The sequence below is a fragment of the Nothobranchius furzeri genome, chromosome 1 (assembly GCF_043380555.1).
Source record: "Nothobranchius furzeri strain GRZ-AD chromosome 1, NfurGRZ-RIMD1, whole genome shotgun sequence".
NCBI classification, from domain to species: domain Eukaryota; kingdom Metazoa; phylum Chordata; class Actinopteri; order Cyprinodontiformes; family Nothobranchiidae; genus Nothobranchius; species Nothobranchius furzeri.
Window position 1 is genome coordinate 65,473,791 of NC_091741.1, and position 24,581 is coordinate 65,498,371.

Here is a 24,581-nt window from a genome sequence, read left to right on the forward strand (position 1 = left end):
AGTTTATTTAAACTGAGGAAGAACATCTCGATTCATCTGATGTGTTTAATGCCTTTTTTAGATTTCATTTAAAGTTATTTGATCTGAACTTTGTTTTGTTGTTTTACAGAAGAAAAGTTCAGCCTTGCCAGCAGAGTACAAGAAGACTGATGAGCCTCAGCCTGATGTGAAGGAGGAAGAGGAGCAGGAAGAGGAGAATGCCGAGGAAGCGGGGAAGGACGATGCAGGTGAATAAAACACCCGAGCAGTCATGTTTCAGAGGCGTCCTGCAGTTTGTAACAGTTTGGAGCTTTCCCCCAGATGCTGAGGAGAATAACGATGGAGAGAAGGATGCTGAAGAAGAAGAAGTTGGAGAGAAGGCCACAGCAGACGAGGTGAGGAGACGACTCAGTGCTATTTCATCTATTTTTTTACTTTTTTATTATTTAGTAGTTCTTATATCTATGGAATGAACCCATTTTCTGTCTGATTTGGTGGTCTTGTGTTTTCCCTTATTTAAAAATCTTACTGTTAACTTTTCTTTTACTCATTTATCAACATGATTTGTTAAATAGATGTATTAATTGAGGTTTTTTGTAGATTATTAAAACTGCTCAGCTTTCTCCAGTAGTTTTTTATTTTTTTGTGCCTTTCTTGGAGCTCTCTGGCTAAGTAGAGTTTTAAAAGGATTCCTAGAGTCTACAGCGAGCCCGTGTAGGAAGCATCAGACAGCAGGAATGTGGGAACCTTCTGGGTCATGTTGGTGGTCTGGCTGCTGCATTTAATAGTCCAGCAAATGGGGTGCTGCAGTCATCTAAATGTGGTGCCACAAAAGCATGAATGATTCTCTAATTTAGATGAACCATGTGATGCTACTTAGAAATGTTTTTCAGATGGAAGAAGCAGGAGGCAGAAGAGGAGTAAGGCTTTCCTAGATGTCCCGAATCCTCTTTATAAATGTAAAATGGTTCATTTTGTCTGAATTTGAATAGTTTAAATCACAACTAAAGGACTGTTTCTTGTTTATGTTAAAATTGGATTGTCAAAAATAAAGAGTGAAGATTATTGTCTTTATTTAGAATTCTCAAACCAGGATCTCTTAATTATCAGAACATCTCGTTCTTTATTAAACAGATGTCTCTGTTCTGCTGGTGTGTTTTCATGGTGAGGGGTGGAGTTGGTACGACATCGTGTGTCTTGAGGGTCTGACAGAACTTGGTGCCTAACTCTAAATCACAGATCTGCTGCTGCAGATCTCTTCTCAGTAGTGTATTATATGCATATATTATTGTATAAGAAAACCTGACTGGAGCAAGAGGAGTGAATGAAAGTCTGCATTAGAGTTGAAATCATGTGGCTGAATAACTGATTATCTCACCACAGAGGCTTCATGTAGACAGCCAGCTGCTGAACCTCAGTTGTTAATGTTGGTTTCTTCACTTATTTGTTTTCAAACCAGTGCTCTGGGTGTTTTTTTTTTTTTTTTTAATTCATTTTGAGGATGGAGGCTGTCAGAACTCATTTGGAGTCTTTCATTTTGGAGAATGTATAAACTGCTGCCATGATTGTGTGAGCTGAAGGCTCTCATCTTTTACTCTGTAGAAGTTGGAGGATGACATTCTGCGGAGATCTCCAAGGACCAGGAAGATCAGAAAGGACTGATTTCTCTGATCTGCATTCCTCACCTCCACCCTCTCTCTCTCCCTCCTCCTCTGCTCCGAGGCATGAAGCCTGGATGGAACCAGTGGAATAGCAAAGCCAACGGGAAATTATTCATCACCTCCTCTCCCTTCTCCTCCTGATGATGATTCCAGACAGAACTGGGCTAAGTTAGAGACTGAAAAGGATTTTTTTGTTTTTGCAAGAGATTAACCAAGATTCACTAAAACTTATTTTATCATTCCTGAACAGCAGCTGAGTGGAGGCTCCGCCCAGCCCCAGAAGCCACATCATTCGGCTCAGAAAGTCACCCCTGTAAAAAGCAGACTGCTAACCAGCCTGCAAGTAACAGACTGACAAGCAACTAACTACTAACAGCTCCTAGAGTTAATAAATTAGCTCCCTAGCTGCCTAAATTAAGCCCGAACTTAGCGGTTTGAGAACACTCCAACCTGACTGACCATCGTTTGCTGTGAAGCAGCCTGTAGCTCCTCTGGTTCTGCTGCTTCAGTGGTCAGAAAACATCTCAAACATCTTCTGCATCAGTTACATGCAGCAGAGGTTTGGGAATGACCTGAGCCATGAGCTGGTCGTCTCACTGTTGAGCTCCTCTTGATCACTTCAGAGTAAACACCTGCATCTGCTGCAGATCAGCACATCAAGTCCAGAACATCTGCATCAGATCAGAAATACTAAAACTCATCAGCCAGCCAGAGGGCAAACTCCCAGTTTCTTGCTCCTTGACCCCAGATGGAAAGATAAATGCACTAAGAGGAAACACATAGTGCTTAACACACACCTGTCCACCTGCAGCATCACAGACCTCCGGTCCCAGTCTGCTCTACCTGGGAGATCTTCAGCCCCATGATTCTGAGACATGGCACTTGAAGGCAAAAATTATTTAAAAAAACGTGACTAGCATGGTTTTTCTGAGCTTTCAGCTTCATCCTGAAGTCGTCATGGAGACGATTTGACAAATCCTCTGAAGGCTGAGGGATGCCGCTGAAAGCTCAGATCAGGAGGAGCCACAGTGAGACCACAGGTGTCCCCTGTTGTGGTCACATGACCCCTGTCTGTGTCCCGTTCTTCCTGCTCCTGCCAGTTAATTTATTCTTGAGTTCAGAGATGTTACAGGCTCATTTTCATTTGATAAATGTGGAAATAAAACTGATGTTTAATACAAACCAACAGTTTTGTTGATGTTAAATTAATTTGTTGTAAACAAACAGCTGCGCGGACAGGTATCCTACAGAAACGGTCTGATCAACCTGAAACACTGGAAACTTTAAATTCCTGCTTCTTAGTGTTTAGATGCGAGTAAAAGTCTGATAAAAGCAGAAATAAGAGTTTACCTCTGAGCCAAATGTTGAGAAATCTAAGGTCAAAAAAGTTTCAAAATGAGGACTTTTAATCAGATCTCAGAACAAGTTTATTTTCCTTTCAGGCGTGATCCAAGTTCTAATTACCATTAAACCCTGAAATGCACCTGTGTGTGGGGGTGGGGCTGATCAAAGTTAAGTCTGTGGAAGACTAAACTGAGCTAGAGCTTCTTGGCTCTTCATCACCAAATGTATCAGCTGCACCTTACAGACGGAGCAGCGGCAAAATGATTATGTTTAACAGAATCTTCTTTAGAGTCCAGAAACCTGGTTCTCATGTTTGTTGAACCTTACAGCTCTTTCTTCTTTAAGTGCATCTACTCTTAAAAACCCTGAAGATGAGCTCTGTAGTGATCTTGCACCTCAACTCTGATGTTTATTGTAGCATAGCTGTCTCTTTGATACATGTAAGCAGTTTTTTTGTTTCTGACATGCTTGGTGTTTCCCTCGTGAAACCTTAAACGGAAAAAGTTTTGTTACTGATGTGTTTGGATTTAGCAAATCTGAACACAGAATTGTCCTTTCTTGTTTATTTCTGAGATTATGAGAAGTTAATCAGATTTTTTCAGCCTTCATTTGCTGATAAACAACAGATGTTTTCCTCATCAGAATCAAATCGGGTTTAAAATTAAAAACTTCACAGGATTTTTATGTTTAGAACTAAGAGCGGCTTCATAGCTGAATCTGATGAACTCTGGGGGAAAAAAACGGAACTGGGTAGTAGCTGCAGCTGTGGTGCCGAGCTGGTGGTTTTAGGGGGCGGGGCATAGCCCAACAGGTACAATAAGCTAACTTTAGTCTGAGATTTGGTGTAATGGTCATGCTGATATGAAAAATGCAGTTGAAACATGGGCAGCTTTTCTGACTGGTGGTCTCTTAGCTAGGTTTTAAGGTCAGGTGTGTACGTTGACCTTAAGGGTGACCTTTGTGGCTCATCCCTCAACTTTCTGTCTGGAAGTTGATCACACTGAGCTTCCTTGTCCTCCTGTGGGCTGATGGGTGGGTTTGGTTCTGGTGGCGTCCTGCTGAAGCTTCCACTTACTGTATCTGCTGCTCCGAGGCTTTGTGGTGCTGCAGGGAGGTCCAGCGGTAGATGGAAACACTGTGATGATGGAGCTCGATGTTTGTGTTTGACTGGCAGTAAACGTTTGTTTTGATGAATAAAAAAGTCCAAATGAAACCAAATCTGGAGTTTCCATTCATCACTTTAGATTAAGCAGAAATGGTTTTACATCTTAAAATTGATGCTCATAAAACTGGAGCTTTTATTCTTGCATGACCAACTTGGAGCTGTTTAATTTTGGAAAGCAAACTAAATCTAACAGGATTCTTTCATACCAGATTGAGTGTTATTTTGTTTCATTATACTTTGTGACACATGCATGATTTTAAAGGTAAATCTATAAGGTCACACTCAACCCAAAAACATGAACCTTGTGAGTTAATGTAGCCACATTTTTAGTTTTTCTCAAGTGAAATATTAAAAACAGTTTGTATACATCACACTTAATTTTTGGATTTTGTTGAACTTTTTCTAGTGGAAATCCAAATTAAACTGACCAAATCCCTGTGCTGAACCAGATTTCCAGAAAACCAACAGAACAAATTGTTTTTCAATAACCAATTGTTTACCCTGAATAACACTGAGTTACTCTTTATGTCTCTAAGGATTTGTGGGTGGTTCATACTTTTTAAGGACATGGACATAAGAACATATTAAGAGATTAAATAAATGGTAAATGGCTTGTATTTGATATAGAGCCTTCTGTGGGTTTGGAACCCCCAAAGGTACTTTAACTCGGTCGATTCATTCACACCCTGGTGGTGATGAGCTACATTGTAGCCACAGCTGCCCTGGGACAGGACCTGCTGAGGATAAATGTGAACTGAAAATAGACTTTTGATTATCCACCAAAAGAAATAAGACCTGCAAACGATGAAAATTCCATAAAATGAATAAAAACCTTGTTGAGACTTGAACAGTTGGTGAAACAAGAAAATGTTAGAATTTGATAAATTAAAGGTTGTAAACTGAAAATTAATGAGTCCTCATTATATTTAATAACTAAAATTATAATTTCTCATTTGTCACAAGTGTCTAAAACAAAAAAATCTGCCAGACTAAAGTTGTATATTCTAGTGTGTTTTCACTTTTCTTGTGTATGGCTTTATAAATAAACTTAGTGGAATGATTAAAGAAATATGGACTTTTAAGAGTTTACCTATTAGCAATATCACACTGGCTGTATAACACGTTCGTATATTTAAAACGCTGTAATACTTCCTTTGTATAATATTTTGTTTTACAGTAATATTTATATTACTAAACCTGTCAGTTTGGGAGTGCATTATTACTACAACGGGAAAGGACCCAGCCTCCTATTGGCCTTATTTGCTGCCAATCAAATAAAGCCTGTTTTCTATTGGCTGTTGTTTGTATCAATCATCTTTAAGGCGGGTGATGGACCGTCCAGTCGCTTATGGAAGAATGGTGAATATCCCCTTTGCTATTGGTTGATTTCGCTGTTAATCGTCTAGTTTATTTTTCATTGGTTGTTGTAGCTGTCAATCACAAGAAAGGCGGGAGCCAGAATGGAAGAAAATAGAAAGTTTCCAAGATGGCGGTGAAGACCTGGCTGTGAGCTGGAAAACAAAAGAAGCAGCGTAGAGGGACACAGCTAGCCCGGTGTGACTCGCCCTGAACACACACATCCCTATCCGGGCTCGGCTAGGGGGAGGCTTATCCGTGGAAGTTACTGTATTTGTTTAGGCATGAAGATATAAAATATTCCAGGGGTAGCCACGGTTAGCCATTCGAACCCAAACAGCTCCAAGGAGGCGGAGAACCCACTGCTCACCGGACAGATGCTTTAGAAAACCCGGACAGGGACACTCTCCCGGTAAGCAATTTGTAACGCTGACTCAGAAGTTACAGATGTTATCATACTAGTTGTTTTCAGGCGTAGACTTTAATCAACTGATGAGAAGATCATTTAAAAGTTGTTAGCTAGTTAGCTCCTGTTCGCTAACCAAGCTAACTCTCAACACAGCTGAATAAAAGTTTTAAGTAAGTTGGAGAGCCGTTATGTTTTTCACAACGAGTGAACAGTTTATTTAAACTCACAAACTTAAACAAAGCAGATACTTATTCCTTCTGTTTGTCTGTTAAGATTTTTTTCTGATGAAGCTTTTACGGAGTTTTATTTTGAGTGGAGGAATGTGCTAATTCCATCGAGCTGACGAGAGTTTGGTAGCGACGCCGTTTGCTGTGTAACAAACATATTGTTTTGAAACGTTTAAGTTGAATATTTAAGCTAGAGTTTTACTGAGTTTGGCTCCAGTAGCTCCGTGGTACACAGCCAGTTAAATGAGCTGATGTATAGAAGCAAGTTCAGAAAATGAAATCTGGATGGCATTTTACCCCCAAATCTTACTTTTCCTCCCCGGCAGTGAGTGACTGAAGGCCGTTAGAGACAAAGGTCGCCACCATGGAGCCAGCACAGGAGTCTTTGTAAAGGGCCAGGGGGGTGTATAAGCGCCTAGAGCGAGAAAGAGCCAAATTCAGCATTTTATGGACGAAACCTGAGCTGGGAGTTTACAACAAGTCTTTATTGATGATGGCGGATTTTGTTACACCGCGACACAGCGCGGTGATGGAGCGGCTCCGTCGGAGGATCGAGCTCTTCCGGCAGCATCACAACAGGTGCGAAACCCGCTACGACAACGCAACGCATGAGCGGATGGACCTGGAGAGGCAGCAGACCCTCAGCCTTCACCAGCGCTTACTGCAGACCAAAGCCAAGAGGGCCAGCAAGCACCGACAACCCCAGCCGAGCGGCGACCAGGCCAGCCAGAGAGCACCGGGCGCCGGTGGTGGTGGCTCAGAGCCCGGGGAGGGCGGAGGAACGGCGGCGGAGCAAAGCCGGAACTCCACCTTAATAGCGGTGAGTTCATGACACATAAACACCTCCCCAGCCACCATAGGGTCATGAAAGGTCACGGTTTTTTTCCCTCCTGGAAAACTGTCTAGTTTAGCTTCATATTGGTCCTCCAAAGTTTCAAACAAATAACTTTTGCTGCCTCTTGGCCAGGACTCCCTTGAAAATTAGGTTTTTAATGGTTAAATAAAGAATAAATAAAAATAAAGTTTTGATTTCAAAATTTATGATGAAATAAATGCAGTAAACAGATATTTCCTGTTAAGATAAATGTTTAAAATCTGTTTAGGTTCGTCTTCAGTTTTACCTGTGTGTTATGTTAGCCTACTACACACCGGACGCATCAACATTCTTTTGGGTTTAATGGCGGACTGCATAAACTCAGGATTTTACGATCCTGTGAGTGGAGCGGGGAGCACAGTGGAGAAGCTGCTTCATGCCTGAGACCCTCCCGGTGTGCACTGGAGTGCAGCAATTGTCCTGAGTAAACCTTTCCACTGCCATTCCTCGCTGTTGATGCTTCCAGTGTGCAGAAGGGGTAATTCTCCTTCCCTTATTCTTGTAGGTCCCCTAAACGAAGAAAACATAATAATTTAAGTGAATAAGGCTATAAAAGTTATTTTCTGGTTTACTTTGTCTTATGCCCTGAATCACACTTATGTTGTACTTCAATTTAATTGAATTGCAAAAAGTTGTTTGGACTGTCTCACAGCATTTTAGATTTATTTGCTTGTTCAAAATTACTACTTAAAAAGACTCAAAATCAAAAGTCGCAAGTAGTTGCTTTCTTGGCGTCAAAAAGCGTCTTTAAAATTCACTGACATCATATTTGAAATCCTTGGCACCTATCAAACAAGATCAGAAAAGTACTCCCATTCATGTTTTTGGCAGTAGGGTACCCATTGACTGGAAGTAGATGGGCATGACTTGGGCTCCCTATGACTGGACTACCGTCAGCCCATGGCTGTTCAGAGGATTCCTTCTGCTCCTTGCACTGGCTTTCTTTTACTGCCTGGGTTGTGATTTTGACACCCACTCAGGCCTCAATTTCAAATCCATATGACAAGCTAGCTAGCATAGCTACCAACCTCAGACATAAAGCATATCTTCACAAGGTCTTGGCAGTCTTTATCCACAGGCCAGGAAAGTATTTTGTTCATGTGCAGAGTTTACTCCTGATGCTGTGAAATGGTTTGCATTTCTGAAATTGTATAAGGTGTAAACTGAATCTAATTGGTCTTCAAACATTCACATCAAGGATTTTTGATCAGTGATCTATCTTTTATTTAGATATGTTGATGTGTAACAGAAAAATGTTGATGGTTCTCTCAAGTCTCTTCCATCTACAGATTCTCTGTTGGGTAGTATTATGTAGGTCTGGTTTTTATCAGAACAGTTGTCCAAAGATATAACTCTGCTTACTGGGGATGACAGAGCAGCGTCTTTTTGCAACGGTCAATCTATGTCAGGGATTAAAGTTTTCCGTCGTGGCGACCGTCAGTTGGAATAATCTGAAAAAATGTTCTGTCAAAATCTCTTGGGTTTAGTAGTGTCTCTCTCTTTCTCGCTGGCTCTCTCTCTCTCTCCTGTTGCTAATTGAAACGCACACCGGTGTTGTTGAAACGCTTTTCTCCACCGTTCTGCACCGCCCAAGCAGCAAAAACGTGTGCGCTCATTGCTCGCTCCCATGGTGCGCACAAACACAAACTGCACGCGCACCAGGCGCTGGGATTCTGACAGAGCCAATAAAGCTCTGAAATCACACTGAGAGTTAACGTGATGAGCAGAACCAGGATCCAAATTCTCGGTGGGCGGATCTGAGGTCGGTGTTTTTAGTCGTCTGTTTTTTTTCGAGCTGGTGTTCAGTCATGACACTTTGCTGATCACCTGCTGATGAGAGTATTTCTCCTGTCAGTGGAACAGGTGAGCTGCTGAACTAGCGTTAGTTCCTAGAAACACTTTCTATGCCCAGACTGTAGTGACCTGTTATTTCTAATTTAATAATTGATATTAAGTGAATGCACTAAACCCACAAATGATAGAATATGAGATTAAGTATTATTAATCATATTACTGTCACATATAAATAAGTATAACAGATAACTAATCTTAATGAAAAAAATATATTAATTACTTTTATTTTAATATTGATTATATTTTATTTTTTGGATGTCTGTGAACATTGCAGAATATTCAGATTGGTGTAAAGAACATGATATTATTAATAACAGGTCATGATCTAAAGCTGGTCTGAGGTATAAAACTCTGCCCTGGGCCTAAAGCCCTGCAGGTATGTTTAGTTTCTATAAACACCAGCAACAAATAAACAACATTTTGTTCCTTAAATTGAGTCACGTAGTTTTGCAAGTTCTGCAGCTCACATGTTCAACATGGAGCTCTGCCAGCTGATTGGTTGTTTTGGTATCTAGTGCAGTTCTGGTGCTGACCAGCATGGATGCATCAGTAGATTTCACTGTAGTCTGTGTTCATAATGGATTAAGAAAGGACAGGAAAACATTGTTAACTCAAATATATCATTATAATGAACATGTATAGATGCTTTATCATACACACCTACCAGCCTGTAACTCTACTTTCCCCCCCAAAATGCACCAGACTGATGCGTTTAAATATTAAAATGTCCAATAATTTTTTTCCGGGGGGTGGGGGGTCTCCCCGACTCCCCTAGAGTACTTTAATACTTATCATCTTTTTCAGCCGTACTATCTGAACTGCCTGGTGGACATTTATCCTTCTCATCATCCTTTATATAAGCCTAATAAAAGCCTACATAACTGCAGAGACGATATATCTGTCCAGATCGCTCCAAAATATGAAGTTTACCATCAATATCTGTCTAATTGTTTGTTGTTACTCCGTTCGCGCCACTCCTTTCCCAGCGAAGCGGCTTCTTTTTGTGCACATCTGGTTACTCGTGCAGCCTTCCTCTCTCTCTCAGCTACATAATGATACTTTTTGTCAATCGAATATGTGAGACTTCCAACAACAGCAAAAGGGTCTCATGTTTTTGTGGGTTTTTAATGTTCACAAGCACCTTCCCCCTCACGGATTACTAAACTGCTGTTTTGACAAGTTATCAGATTGTCTAAAAAAAGGTCATTTTTTTTTAGTTTAGTATAACTCCGCTTTTACGTTGCCTATTAACAAAATTTAAAAACTGGGGTGTAGTTTATAATCTCCTTTTTAAAGCTGAATTGAAACCGAAACTCAGGGAGGCGGAGTCTTGCTGCTACAGCGTCCCAAATCAGACCTGATCTAAAGACGCAGATATGCGTCCATGGACCCCCAGAGGGTTAATAAAACACAATTCAAATCACACTGTTTTCTTAGGCCTATTAATAACACACGTATGATTTTGTTCATGTGGAAAGTTTGTGGTTAAATCCACCAACTACCAGTAAACACATTCTGAACTTCAACACAGCGCATCAGCGCTTGAAGCGGCACTGCGGGCAGCTGCGACCCAAAAAGTACCAGAACCGCTCACGGCGCATGCGCAATCATGCATCAACACTGCTCGCCCGCTATTTCCCTATTAACACAAGCTGTTCATTTTTTTTTTCTACACGTTTTTTAACTCACAAAGATTGTCAAGAAAGTGTGCTTGTCGTGTTCATGTCAAATTAAACTGATCACAAAACAAAGATTTACTTTCTTTATTTCGTTTTCCTCATCCAACCCCCATAAATCCCTGTGTGTCCTCCTGCAGCACTCCCGGTGTACGCCCGGCTTTAGTAGGAGGGAGACCCGTGATTATCGCTTTGTCGCGCATGTCTCATTGAAAATGAATGGAGGGGAGGCGAAGTTGCCTCCCGTGTGTCGAGCCCATTAGAAGAGCACGAGCCATCAGCTCACGCAATGAGGAAGTGCACGTGCGCTCTAAACCAGGTCTGAACCAGGACTAGACCAGAAAAGTGAAGCATGCTTTTGGCTGTTTATAATTTTCACAATGTCTGGTTTGCACTGATATGTTCCGAGTCCCGAGCCCGCACAGATGTTTTACCGGTACGTTTTACCATAGCCCGGTGCGCCTTTTTTATGTATTAAATACCAAAAAGACACCGGTAACTGAAGCTGCGCCCTATGGTCGTGAAAATATGGTAAAAGCAAAAGTGGCAACTGAGATTTTTATTTTATTTTATTATTTATTTTATTTATTTCAGTTTAGCCTGGCCTCTATTAGTTCCAGTTCTAAGTCCAGTTCACTTATGGTAAGGTTTAGCACACCTAAATGAGGCTCATTGAGAGCAGTATTTACAAAAGTTAGCCAGCTTATGAATGTTAGCTTACATCGTCCCTGATACTGCCAGAAATCATCCCGCTGGATTTATAACATTATGTGATAAACAGCATTTCACTTGAAACTTGAGCAGATTTAATAAAAACTAAATAAAGCCTGGACCCAGGTTTTGTTGCTGGTGGGGTCAGCAGGTTCAGATACTACTCTCGCACCGGGGTGAGACAAGAAATCTCATAAATAACTGGAAATTAATAATTACCTTTGAATTCACTATAGTGGACTAGTGATGCACATTTTCCAAAATCTCTTTAAATTGTTATTGACGCCCCTCAACAGTTACTAGCCGGTTAACCGGAAACCAATATTTCACCAATTGCTGGTTAACTATGTACATTTCTAAAGTGGATGGTAAAGCACATACTCCATGGTGAATTGTAGGATAATCAGTACTAAATAAGTAGTATGAACACATCACATTTATCATTTCAGGTCTATCACAGTCAGTCCATCTTCATTATGAAATATATAAACATTAGTGTTACCCAGTGATCACTGCAAATCCGCTGCGGTTTATTCCAGTTTTCAGTCGCCATCAGTTATTCAAAATAAGAAGTTGAGTTCACATCTTGTCTGTTAGTGCAGCTAACTGTGCAGTAAATTATTACCATTCTACTAATATCCACTAAATAAAAAAATTAAAGGCTTGTTTTGACTAGCTTCACAGGAGTTTCATCATGTGTAAACAGTCTTCCTGCCATCCATCATGACAAAGGGGGATGATCCCATGATCGGCTCAACGTCATGTGCACAGGGTCAATAAATCAAACATGTTTAACTTCTGACCTTCGGTGTACTACCGACTACTCAGTAAATAACCTTAAACTCTGAGTAGAATGTAGATTGATTTAAAGGTGTGGTTCACTTGTTTAATACATTTGTAGTGGTCTCTAGTATTTTCGGTCTACGTTTCCCAGTGTTTTACTCTCTGCTACCTAGGGTTGCAACATTTATACATTTTGGTAGTATGATTATAGTCTGAGAAATAATCACAGTTCCACAATTTCCACAATTATTTTACATGTATTGATTTCACTTCTGTATTCACATATGCAAATAAGTTTCTGTAAAAAGACAAAAAGGTTTAACTGTTCACAACTGGTCAGGGTTAGCACTGAAAGATGGAGACACCTTAATTAATTAAGATGCTAAATTCCTACTAGTGCAGTTGTTAGGAATTTTAATCATTACTTAAAGAGCAAGTCACCCCCTAACAGATTATTACTCCACTCCCACTTCCTGTTTGAAAAATGCAACAAATGCTGTTGCCTAGTAGACAGAGAGGGCGGAGCCGCAAACAAACACACACACACACAGGCTCACGACATTGTGACATCTTATGGTATAAGCTAACGTTCTAGGGTACCTCTTAGCCAATAGCGATGGCAGATTTAACAACACTGACAGTTTTAGGCAAAACATTTAAATTTTAACTAAAATGCACTAAAGTGCAAAACTATTGACTACATGTGTCTGCAGTACGATTAGACACGCATTTATATAGTTTATCGGAAAAAAATTAAGTTGATTTGAGGGTGACTTGCTCTTTAAATATAATTTCTACTTGTTCATATCGTTTAAAATTTCATCAGTAGGAATATTATTTGGACAAGGGTAAATTATATTATTGCTTTGTAGAACAGGAATTAGAGAGGTGTGTTAGATTAATTATTAAAATGGCTCGCCGTACAGCTTGTTTTACACAGCTACAGGGGAAACATGGAACTTGGTTGGAGCTTATTCTGAGTGATCTCAGAGATGATAAAGTGGGAGTGTTGCAACTTTTTTTTTTTCTGCCAGCTCTGCAGATGGACGAGAAATCGTTCTGAATTTCTCTTTTAGCAACTTTGGGAGTCACTTTCTAGGTGGAAACGGAGCAGTACCGGTGGTTGTTAATGCTAGTTCTACTGCGTGCTTTCGTTCAGTTTCACTTTTGCGTTGGTCCGCAATTATTATTTTTTTGCGGTGTTGGAGACGTCTTTACAGTGTATTAACTGCAGTATTTCACATAGGGCTGGGGGTAAACGATTATTTTTAAAACTATTATTCTGACGATTATTTTATCGAATAGTCGACTATTCTAATGACTATTTAGATGATTAATCTAGCGATTATTTTTCTATTGCACAATTAATAAAAACCAAAAAATCTCAAATTCCTCCAAAAAATTGATAAATTTTTACTGTAAGAGAACAAACACTACATGCCTTCCATTTTGTATAACACTGCTTTTATTGTGTTGTGGTTGGTTATGTTCTGGTGATGTGTAGAACTTGGGAGTGCAGGCTGCTGCCTGAGAGGTGGTTGGAGAGGGAGTGTCTCCATGCTGCTTTGATTTGGTCACTTATGTGCGTGAGGCGAGTGGTGTTACGATCCTTCCTGGGGAGTTTGGCTCGTGTGCAAAAAGGAAGGGACAATAACGGGATTTAAAAGTTAAAATGATGATCAGGTTTATTTACAACAAAAAAAAACCTAAATCATTCCATCCACAGGTTAAGAATAATAAAACTAATTCTGTCTGTGGGGAATTAAAACAAAAGTACAAATAACCTGGGATGTCCCACTGGGCAAAGATTATAGGGTTCTGGACCAAAATAAGGATCTCCAAAGGTCCAAATTCTAAACTGGGCAGTTAAACCAAACTTAAGGTGATATTTTAAACTAAACCGAAAACCCACAACACTCTAAATGCAATAAAAGGGAGATTTACACCACAAAAAAGATGAACTCTAAACCAAAACGTAACAGCTTATCCAAACGCACGAAGCTGTTAGCGAAAATGCTAACAGTAGCTTTACCAACGTTAAGTTCAAGTTACCAAGTTTAAAATAAACCAAAAATACCCAGCAGCAAACAAACCAGCATGGAGGAGAGACTGCTACCACCAAAACAGCTCTCCCAATGTCTGAAAGAAGCTCCTTTATGAAAGTAGAAACGCACCCGGTGATTTTCTACATCTGCGATAGAGATGAAGCAGTGCATTTGACCCCGGAAGTTGTTGTCCGTTGCCGGGAGACGAAGGCGGGCAAAACAGGAAAGGAATCTCGTAGCGGACGGACATTGTTCCGGGTCTTCGGTATTTGGTGGAGATGTTAGTGAAGGTGGAGAAGAGGGCAAACTAGAGGAAAAACAGGCAGATTCCACCTCTTTTTACAAACTACTGGGGATGCAACAAGTGGGTGTGGTGCGTCGACTACCTGATCTGACGTCGACGAATTTTTAGAATCGAGCCGTCGACGTCATCGATGTGTCGCCACAGCTCTAATTTCACACCATGATTAATAGTCACACTGGTTAATCCGTGCAACCCTACTGCTTCCTTGAGGTTCCAAGTATGCTGAGTCGGAACAGCATCTCGACTGGCCGCGGATTGGTTAGGGGCAGAGTCACTGGCTGCTGCCTGCAGCCATTTCCTGCTTCAGAGTCTGACAAAAAGCCATGAAACTGCAGAATGTTCAGCAACAACATAATTTTTGTGCTGAATTGTGTTTTTGTAGAGCATACAGGTCACCTCACGCTGTTTATTTATCACCTCATGCTATTTTTGTCTTGAGTTAAGATTGTGCTTATTGACCCTTTGCACCGACGTCACCTAATCACGTGGGTCCACCATGGTGGACGGCAAAAGCATGTAAACAGTGAGCGACACGATTACTAAACAAAGGGAAAAGTAGAGCCTGAAATTGTTTTTGCGATCAAAACAAAAACAAAACTCCTCCAGCATTCCTTCAACTAGTTCATGCCCAGTTCAGTTATCAGAAGTAGCACATCTAGCCAGGGCTCAGAGAGCGGTATGTTAGCTAGCTTACCAACGTTGGCTTACGTTCTCTCTGCAGCTGTTCACCGATGTAAACATGTTGCTGACTTTGCCTAAATTCACCCCTCTGGATTTATAACTTTATGTTATAAACAGCATTCACTTTACACCAAAGCTGATTTTTAAAAAGTCTGGATCCCTACCAGCTCCTGTTGCTGGTGGTGTTACCGGGTTCAGCTGCTGCTCTCACACCAGAATGAGAAGATCTCTGAATTCCGACGCTCATATAAATAATGTAATTTTAACACACGTAATCATACATCAGAGCTTTAAATTTGTGTGTGTGTGTGTGTGTGTGTGTGTCTGCTCTGTCTTCTCGTTCCCCAGTGAGTCGTGGAGGATGGCTGCTTATACTGAGCCAGGATTCTCTGGAGGTTTCTTCCTGTTAAAAGGGAGTTTTCTTCTCCACTGTCGCTTTATGCTTGCTTGGTATGAGGATTGCTGTATAGTCACTGACACTAGTCAGTGACTTGATGCAATTTGCTGGGTTCCTTATATCGGAAACATTATTTCTGATTGGCCTAATGAACTGACCTGAATTGGAATGTTTATTATGTGAAGTGCCTTGAGACGACTCTTGTCGTGATTTGGCGCTATATAAATAAACTTGAATTGAAAATAAACTTGAATTAATAATTGTCTCGCTTTACACTACAGTGGACGGAGCGCAGCCTCCGTGGTGAAATACCCATCCATCAGGATTATCAATAACGTGTATAAACACACCACATTTATCCCTGTCCCTGTCTTCCTCGTGAAATAAAGTAACGTTAATCTTACCCGTTAAAAACATGTTCGCTGCAAATCTGAGGGCTGCTAGTCCGCTTGATTGATCGCTGCAGTTCGTTTCCGTCCTCAGTCTCCATCAAAGTTATTAAAAAGAAAAAACGAGTTCAGTTTATGTCCTTGTCTCAGTGCAGCCAACCACGCAGCAAGCTAAAACCATTTTACTGTCAAATCAACTAAATAAAAGCGATAAAAGGCTACAAACTGGCTTGTTTTGACTACCTTCACTGGAGTTTCTACAGGTTTAAACGGTCTTTTTCCCATCCGTCATGGTAAAGGGGGTGGTCACATGAGTGGCGTGACGTTACGTGCAAAGGGTCAATAGGCCCGCTTGCTATGAGGGGTGTACCCACTTTCTGTCACAGAGCTCTCAGGGAATACCAACTACACGGAGATGAGTCGACTTAACCCACACTGTACTGAGCTGTTTTAGGCTGATGTAGAGGAGAAAGAATGGCTGGAGCAAAGTTTTGTTTGCACCTATTAAAGTACTCTGTACCAGTTTGCTCCAGCCATTCTTTCTCCTCTACATTTGATGTCTCATGGGCTGTGGGAGCACCTGCGACATGCTCTTCTATTACTGTTTTAGGCTGAATTTGTGCCCTTGGAAAAGGCCTATTAGCAAGGGAAGACTATTTGCTGCTAAATAAATCACCCAATCAAAGGAGAGCCTATCTAGCCAATCACAGAAAAGTAATTCGGGGCCTTCCTTGAACATCTTACATTTCCAATTTTTGCCCCCATAATTCATTGTTGCCATCCTTCATGGTGGGCCCATGTGAACAGGTGACGTAAGTTCAAAGGGGATATACAATGTAAATGCGCAGTAAGGCTTCGAGTGCGTGGTACACAAGTGTGCAAATAATTGCCGAATTGAGATGGGGAGCATTGCTTCATCAATCGCAACGCATACCGGGATGTTGATTGCTGTGATGCTGTTTTATTTTTACATTAAACTAACAATTATTAGAGATGATTTTACATTCGTTGCTGCTTTATCTAAACATTTTAGAGCATGAACTAATCGTCCTAAAATTATCTACTTTCATTAAAAAAATACATATGTTCAGAAAAGGAACTTTAGCCTGTTCTCCCACCACAATGGATTGTGGGTATTACACTTCATCCAAGTTCGCATCGATGCAGACTTGGAATTACAGATCAAGGGCACTAAAGAGGCGTGATCAACTTCCGCACTTGAGAATCAGGATACCCTATGCACTCGCACCCCTGGTCAGGATTGCGTAAGTGGAAGTGTGAGTATTGGGTTTGGTCCAATCTGTGCCGTCAGTGTTTTCTGTTTTTAGGGTCAAAAGGTCTTGCAGGTTTCTACCTGATGAAGTCTGTTCTACCCTGGGGTTTTAACTATTCTACAGTAACAGTGTTATCAGTGTAGGGAAATTCTGACCTGACCTGACCCAAGGACACCATGGCTTCTGTTTGTCAGGTGGAAAAACCACACCTTACCTTTGGATGTTTTTCTACAGCAACATCAGACTCCTTTTTCATCTAAAACAAATGCATCTCTAAAGGGTTTGTGAATGGAGCTGCTGAAAATACAGATGTCAGAGAGCAGAAGCTAAAACTCACACCCTTTAAATGACTTTTCTATTGTTCATTTGAAAACGGTATAGGTTAAAAACAACTCTGCTAGATTTTTCAAGTAAAATTCTGATGGGGTAACAGTTGGAATGAGCTCTTGTTTATTATTTATTAGTCATTAAGATTATTTATTATGGTGGTCTAATGGGTTCCTATTTACAGCCACTGTGTTTGTTGGGTTTAATAACTGGTTTTGTTGGGGTGGGGGGGGTGGGGGGGGGTAGAACCCTAGAAGGCAGTGGCACTACACTAATACAGGCCATTAAAAGTAAAGAAGTCACAGACATTTAAGTGAAAATCTTTAAATGAAGTTTACAAAAAGGACTACTTATGTTTTTTCTCTCTGTAATGGAGTTAACTTTCAGTCTTAGAAAAAGCTAATATCAGTCCGTTGATATAAAGTGTTTTCAGGAGGTATAACAAAGAAAATGCCAGCAGCATGTTTGAAATTCCACTAGTGCAAAGTAAGAATGTGAGAGCTAAAAACAGGCTCGAATAAACACAGCAGATACTTTAGATTTTTGTGGCTGAGTGAGAGCCAGAAATTCCAGGATGAGTCAGTCTGAAGGCTCCTCTATCTGCCTGATGGTGGACTGTTAAAGCTGTTCTGTGACAGATTCTCAGCTTGGTCCTACCTAGACCAGGACAGAGACTCTACTTGGTTCCAACTAGACTAGGACAGACTCAGCTTGGTCTGTGAAAATGTTTTCAAGTTCCTGTTGGCTTCTTTTCCACTTGCTTATGAAAAGCATCAGAGGCAAACTGTTGACAAACTACAACAGATGATCACAACCCCACTTTAGATGGATGAAGCTTTCTGCTGCCTATATTTACCATAATTCACAGTAGTATGGTCTTCTGCTCTTCCTCGGGTCATTGAAGTGAGTTAAGTGGAGGAATAAGACAAGTATCTAATGCTGAATTATTGGCTCCGTCTACTTAGTGCAGCAATGTTCAGTCCAATAATAATAATAATGAATTTAATTTATGATGCCCTTTAGGGGTGACGGTGGCACAGGAGTTACGTGTTCGCCTTGTAATCTGAAGGTTGCAGGTTTGAGCCCCGCTCAGTTTGTCGCTGTCATTGTGTCCTTGGGCAAAACACTCAAACCCCCTTGCCTACTAGTGGTGGTTGGAGGGACCGGTGATGCCGGTGTTCGGCAGCCTCATCTTTGTCAGTGCATCCCAGGGCAGCTGTGGCTTCATCATAGCTCATCCCCACCAGCGTATGAATGTGTGTGTGTGTGTGTGTGTGTGTGTGAATGACTGATTGTGTTGCAATGCGCCTTGGGAGGTTCCAGCTCTCTAGAAGGCGCTATATTAAATGCAGGCCATTTACCATATATCAAGAGATAAAAAGTTCTAAAGGGCTACGGGCAGGCTAAAAACATGTAAGACTTTAAAACAAGTAGTTCAAATATAAAAAGTAAAATGTCAACTAGATTTTAAAATCTTTGTTAAAAAGAAATGTCTTAAGATGACTTTTAAAAAGGGTGTTGGGTTGAGGAGCCCCCAGGGTGTCGGGTAGGGAATTCCACTAGGGCTGAAACGAATAATCGAATTGTTCGCTTTATTAAATTCCTCGAATAATTTTTTACTGATTAGAATTTGTTAAATGTGTGCACCACAGTCTGACTACATTTTACTGGCGCACTATGTGGTAATCTAGATGCTGTGGAGGAAAATGGAGAAATCAGCAAAGACAGAAACCATTGTTAAAAGACAGTAACGGTCCAAAGTTTGGGATCAAAAGTTAAACTATGGGCAGATTAGCTAATGCTAAGCAAACGCGTAGCACGATCACAATCAAGTGGAGTTCAGATGTAACATGATGATTGCGAATATCCACTCGGAAGAAAAATCCCCACTATCCCGTTTCTGTGTGGAGCGGTACCGCTGCAGCTGCTACCTGGAGTCAGGTTGTTGCTACTGAGATTCAGCAACTCGAGTCTGCTCTACACACCGCAACAGTACTGTGGCAAGTAGTTGTAGCATGTTATTAACAAACGCTTCTATATTTAAATTATAAACATATGAAAATATGGACATAGCCTGCCCATTGCTTTGCAGGTTGAAGCCAAAAATGTAAGGTCTCCACCACTGATTTTGATCGAGTCACACCCAGACATTCCAAAAATGGGAGCCGAGGGTGGGGCTGTTACATTTGGTACAGGGTTTGAACATATTAAACCAATGTAGCTGCTAGCTAACTTGGCTAACCCAAGAAGCGCTCCGGGGACCATGGTGTAGCCCACTCGCATGGCCATCCAACTTCTGTGCGAGGCTGTAGTCATGCTGGTCAATTCAATTCAAAAATACTTTATTAATCCCAGAGGGAAATTAGAGTTTCAGTACACACAATTCTGAGATCAGTAGGGCTGGGGGTAAACGATTATTTTTAAAACGATTATTCTGACGATTATTTTATCGAATAGTCGACTATTCTAATGACTATTTAGAAAATTAATCTAATGATTATTTTTCTATTGCACAATTAACAAAAACCAGAAAATCTCTAATAAATTCCTCAAAAAAAATTGATAAATTCTTACTGTAAGAGAATAAACACTACAGGCCTTCCATTTTGTATAACACTGCGTTTATTGTGTTGCGGTTGGTTATGTTCTGGTGACATGTAGAACTTGGGAGTGCAGGCTGCTGCCTGAGAGGTGGTAGAAGATGGAGTGTCTCCATGCTGCTTTGTTTTGGTCACTTATGTGCGTGAGGCGAGTGGTCTTACGGGTTAAACCAAACTCAGGTGATATTTTACACTAAACCGAAAACCCACAACACTCTAAATGTAATAAAAGGGAGATCTACACCACAAAAAAGATTAACTCTAAACCAAAACGTAACTGCTTATCCCAACGCAAGAAGCTGTTAGCGAAGATGCTAACAGTAGCTTTACCAACGTTAAGTTCAAGTTACCAAGTTTAAATAAACCAAAAACACCCAGCAGCAAACAGACCAGCACGGAGGAGAGACTGCTACCACCAAAACAGCTCTCCTCATGTCTGAAAGAAGCTCCTTAATGAAGGGAGAAGCGCTCCCGGTGATTTTCTACATCTGCGATAGACACGAAGCAGCGCATCTGACCCCGGAAGTTGTTGTCCGTTGCCGGGAGACGAAGGCGGGCAAAACAGGAAAATAATCTAGTAGTGGACGGACGTTGTTCCGGGTCTTCGGTATTTGGCGGAGATGTTAGTGAAGGCGGAGAAGAGGGCGAACTAGAGGAAAAACAGGCAGATTCTTCCTCTATTTACAAACTCCTGGGGATGCAACAAGTGGGCGCGGTGCGTCGACTTCCGGATCTGACGTCGACAAATTTTTAGAATCGAGCCGTCGACTTCGTCGAGGCTTCGCTACAGCCCTAGAGATCAGACATACATACATAGACACATGACAAGAATTGGTGACTGTTGTCATTCGCAACCCGAGTCGCGCTACCGTAATAGATCAAGAGGGTTTATATGAGGATAGAGTCAGGGGGAGGGGAAAAAATTGTCTTTGGAGATCTAATTTACCAGGACTGTTAAATTACAAGCAGAGCCGGACCGCTGCGACTGGGAGCCCTGGCCTCAGATCAGTTGGAGATCCCCGGGACCTGCCCTTTCCTTCCGGAGTATTCCCTAAGGTTTTTAAAGATACGGTTGCACACAACCAATATAAAAAAAGCCTAGTGTTGCGCTCCCAACCGGAGGATTTGCTCACTTTCTGGTACCAGCCCCTAGCAAATGAGGGTGGAACTATTAGCCACATCCTTTTTGGCTTCAAAAAACAGAGACCATAATGGCCCCTTGATTTGAGTACAGTTTACACTGGATTATGTTGTCAACCCGTTAGTGTTGTCAAAAAAATCTATACCTAGATATAAATCGATGCTAAAAGTGGTATCTAAATTAGATATTCCATCCCTGTGTTATCGATATTATGGACTATTATACACAGCCTTCTTCAAGTACACCGACACGCACGACAGCCAGATGCCGTAAAGCAGCCTCTGCCTCCCAGACAAGCAGAAGAAGAAGATGCCGCATGGCTACATTGCAATTTCCCACGCGAGTTGTCTCCGATCCAAGTTTTGTCTGCCAAATAAATAAAAAAAACTATAAATAGCGAATTTGGGAGGCGCTTCATAGCCCAACTTAATTAGCATACCAAGTCCGACACGTAGTTGTATATTTGCGCATATATGCTTAAAGGAAAAGTCCCGTTTATTGCAACCCGGACTTAATTTCTAACGTGCAGTACGTTTGTTTACTCAAGTTGACAACTTTGGTGCTACTTGGATTCCCCGGGGTATTTAGATCCATCGGCGAATCGCCATCAGTGTATATCCATATAACGGGTGTGGACGGGCACCCATGATGCAGCCTCGAAATAAGACATTGTCTGCACCAAAACATCTTCATGTCGAAAGGTTTTGTTAGGAATCATTAACGTGATTCCCCTGTTCGTTTGGAGCGAGTCTGGGATTTCTAGGCGTGAACAGACTAGCCGCGGCTAATCTAACCGGCGCTTTTAATGACGTCACTGCCGTGCGCCAATCTGTTTTTATTAAGATTAGATGTACCTTTGTCCTACTGTGGAGAAATTCGTTTTCTCCCTTTATTGACCAACAGAGTTGTTCAAAAGTACAGAACAAAACATATGGCATTACATCTTATGACAAAAAAGCACCTTAAACAGAGTTTAATCAGCAAAATATCACTCTGCAAATAGTGTATATATAGTGAGGCAATACATGATTTAAAGTGTTAACTTTCGCCAGTTTTTGTATGCACTTTAAAAAAATGCTGATACTTGAAATGTTTAAGCACTTTATACACTTAATTCTTAACATTTAATTTTTGCAATATAAATTGAGGAATGTTATTTTTTGAATAAACTTGTTCAATAAATTGGTGTTTTTAAATAGTATTGAAATCGAGTATCGAGTTTTTTTTTCCAGTATCGAATCGAGTTTGAAATTTTAGTATCGTGACAACACTACAACCCTTACATAATAAAGTAAATATGCCACCATTACATTGTAAATGTTTTTAGCATTTCCAGTGGGTTACTGCTGTACATGTTAATGAAATAATTCAGTTCTACTGATCATATGTGACATTATTTAGATATGTTTAGACTAGATTGAATAATATTAAATCAATCATTTTAATGAAATCTAAGTCAAATTTTGTTCCATAAAATATTTATTAACTAAAAACTTCAGCTGGGAAAGAGGGAGCTTGACTACACCAATTTAATACATATTGTTGATCCTTTTATCAGTTTGTTTTATTTTCATATTTTTAGCAGCAGATCAGTCTTGTTTCTCTTGAAACATTGTCAAATAAAATATTCGATTAATTGATGGAGGATTCGATGGAATATTCTGATACTAAATTATTTGATAGCTGCAGCCCTAAATTCCACAGTCACTGAAAGTGCGATCTCCCATGGTCTTGAGTAGGGCTGAACGATTTTGGAAAATCTAATTGCGATTTTTTTTTTTTTTTTCAGTATTGCAAATGTGATTATTTTCTCAAGTGACTTTTCTAATTTTTCAACTAACGGAAGCAACAAAAAAAATGCAACTTGTTCTGAATATAAACAAGTTTATGTATCCAGTATCCACATATACATAAACGCTTACAAGTTAAGAAAAAAATTTTGTATTTGAAGGTGCAATGTTTTGCAGCCAGGAGCACATTCATTGAAGGAGTATAGACTAAATCAGAATCTGTTTTTCTCTTCAGAAGCACCATAGCGCTCCCTGCAGCTGGCGTTCTAACTCACCTACAGAATGGTGTCGGCTGATAATTTGCCTTTTTTTTCTCTCTTTAACCCTCTCAAGGCAGGCGTTGCAGATTTGCAGCAGTCACAAACTACCTACCTGGTTACTCCACATATACACTGCTCACAAGAATTAAAGGAACACTTTTTTATTGGGCCTGGCATGAATCAATTAAACCTGTCTGATCATTTCCTGGTTGATTAAGCAGCTGAGGGCATTGCTAATCACTTTCAGCTGTATTGATGTTCATGGGCTTAACGACAGGTACACTAAAGTGGCAACAATTACAAAACCCTCAAAACAGGACTGGTTTATCATGTAGAGGTCGTTTCAAGTTTCTCCCTCTTGATCTTTTTCGGCTGGTTTTCCACTCGTGCTAGTTTTGGCTCTCTCCTGGCAGTATGAGGCGATTCCTTAACCCTACAGAAGTTGCACAGGTGTTCCAACTTCTCCAGGATGGCACATCCACACGTGCTGCAGCAAGAAGGTTTAATGTGTCTCCCAGCACAATCTCCAGAACATGGAGATTTCAGGAGACTGGCGGTTATTCTCGGAGAGCTGGACAGGGCCGAAGAAGGTCCGCAACCCATCAGCAGGACCAATTACCTGCTCCTTTATGCAAGGCGGAACAGGCTGAGCACTGCTCGTGCCCTACAGAATGACCTCCAGAGGGCCACTGGTGTGAATGTCTCTACCCAAACAATCGAGAACAGACTTCATGAAGATGGCCTGATGGCCCGACGTCCTGTAGTGGGCCCTGTGCTCACTGCCCAGCACCGTAGAGCTCGACTGGCATTTGCTCAAGAACACCAGAATTGGCAAATCCGCCACTGGCGCCCTGTACTTTTTACAGACAAGAGCAGGTTCACCCTGAGCACCTGTGATAGACATGAAAGAGTCTGGAGAAGACAAGGAGAACGTTATGCTGCCTGCAACGTCGTTCAACATGACAGGTTTTGGTGGTGGGTCAGTGATGGTCTGGGGAGGCGTATCCATGGAGGGACGCACAGACCTCTACTGCCTAGGAAATGGTGCTCTGACTGCCATAAGGTATGGAGACGAAATCCTTGAACCCTTTGTCAGACCCTACGCTGATGCAGTAGGTCCTGGTTTTCTCCTAATGCACGACAAAGCCCGGCCTCATGTGGCAAGAGTATGCAGGCAGTACCTGGAGGATGAAGGAATTAAAACAATTGAATGGCCTTCACGATCCCCTGACTTAAACGCAATAGAACATCTGTGGGACATTATGTTTCGGTCCATTAGGCGGCACCAGGTTGCTCCTCAGACTGTTCAAGAGCTCAGGGATGCCCTCACACAG

General features: G+C 41.1%; 2 protein-coding genes across 4 annotated transcripts in view; both read left to right on the plus strand.

Annotated features, from left to right (window-relative positions):
* Positions 1-1,857, plus strand: part of canx (calnexin) — a 31,597-nt gene extending 29,740 nt beyond the window's left edge. The window contains exons 13-15 of the mRNA XM_015952248.3: positions 110-227; positions 301-374; positions 1,582-1,857. Of these exons, the coding sequence (XP_015807734.1) occupies positions 110-227; positions 301-374; positions 1,582-1,641 (252 nt within the window). The 3' untranslated portion in view covers positions 1,642-1,857. The remainder of the gene's footprint in view (positions 1-109; positions 228-300; positions 375-1,581) is intronic.
* Positions 1,858-5,722: 3,865 nt separating this feature from the next.
* maml1 (mastermind-like transcriptional coactivator 1) overlaps positions 5,723-24,581 on the plus strand; it is a 33,835-nt gene continuing 14,976 nt past the window's right edge. For 2 of the 3 annotated variants that reach the window (XM_015952220.3, XM_015952229.3), the window contains exons 1-2: positions 5,723-5,917; positions 6,468-6,961. In XM_015952220.3, the coding sequence (XP_015807706.1) occupies positions 6,632-6,961 (330 nt within the window). In that variant the 5' untranslated portion in view covers positions 5,723-5,917; positions 6,468-6,631. The remainder of the gene's footprint in view (positions 5,918-6,467; positions 6,962-24,581) is intronic. The other variant, XM_015952236.3, reaches the window with a different exon arrangement.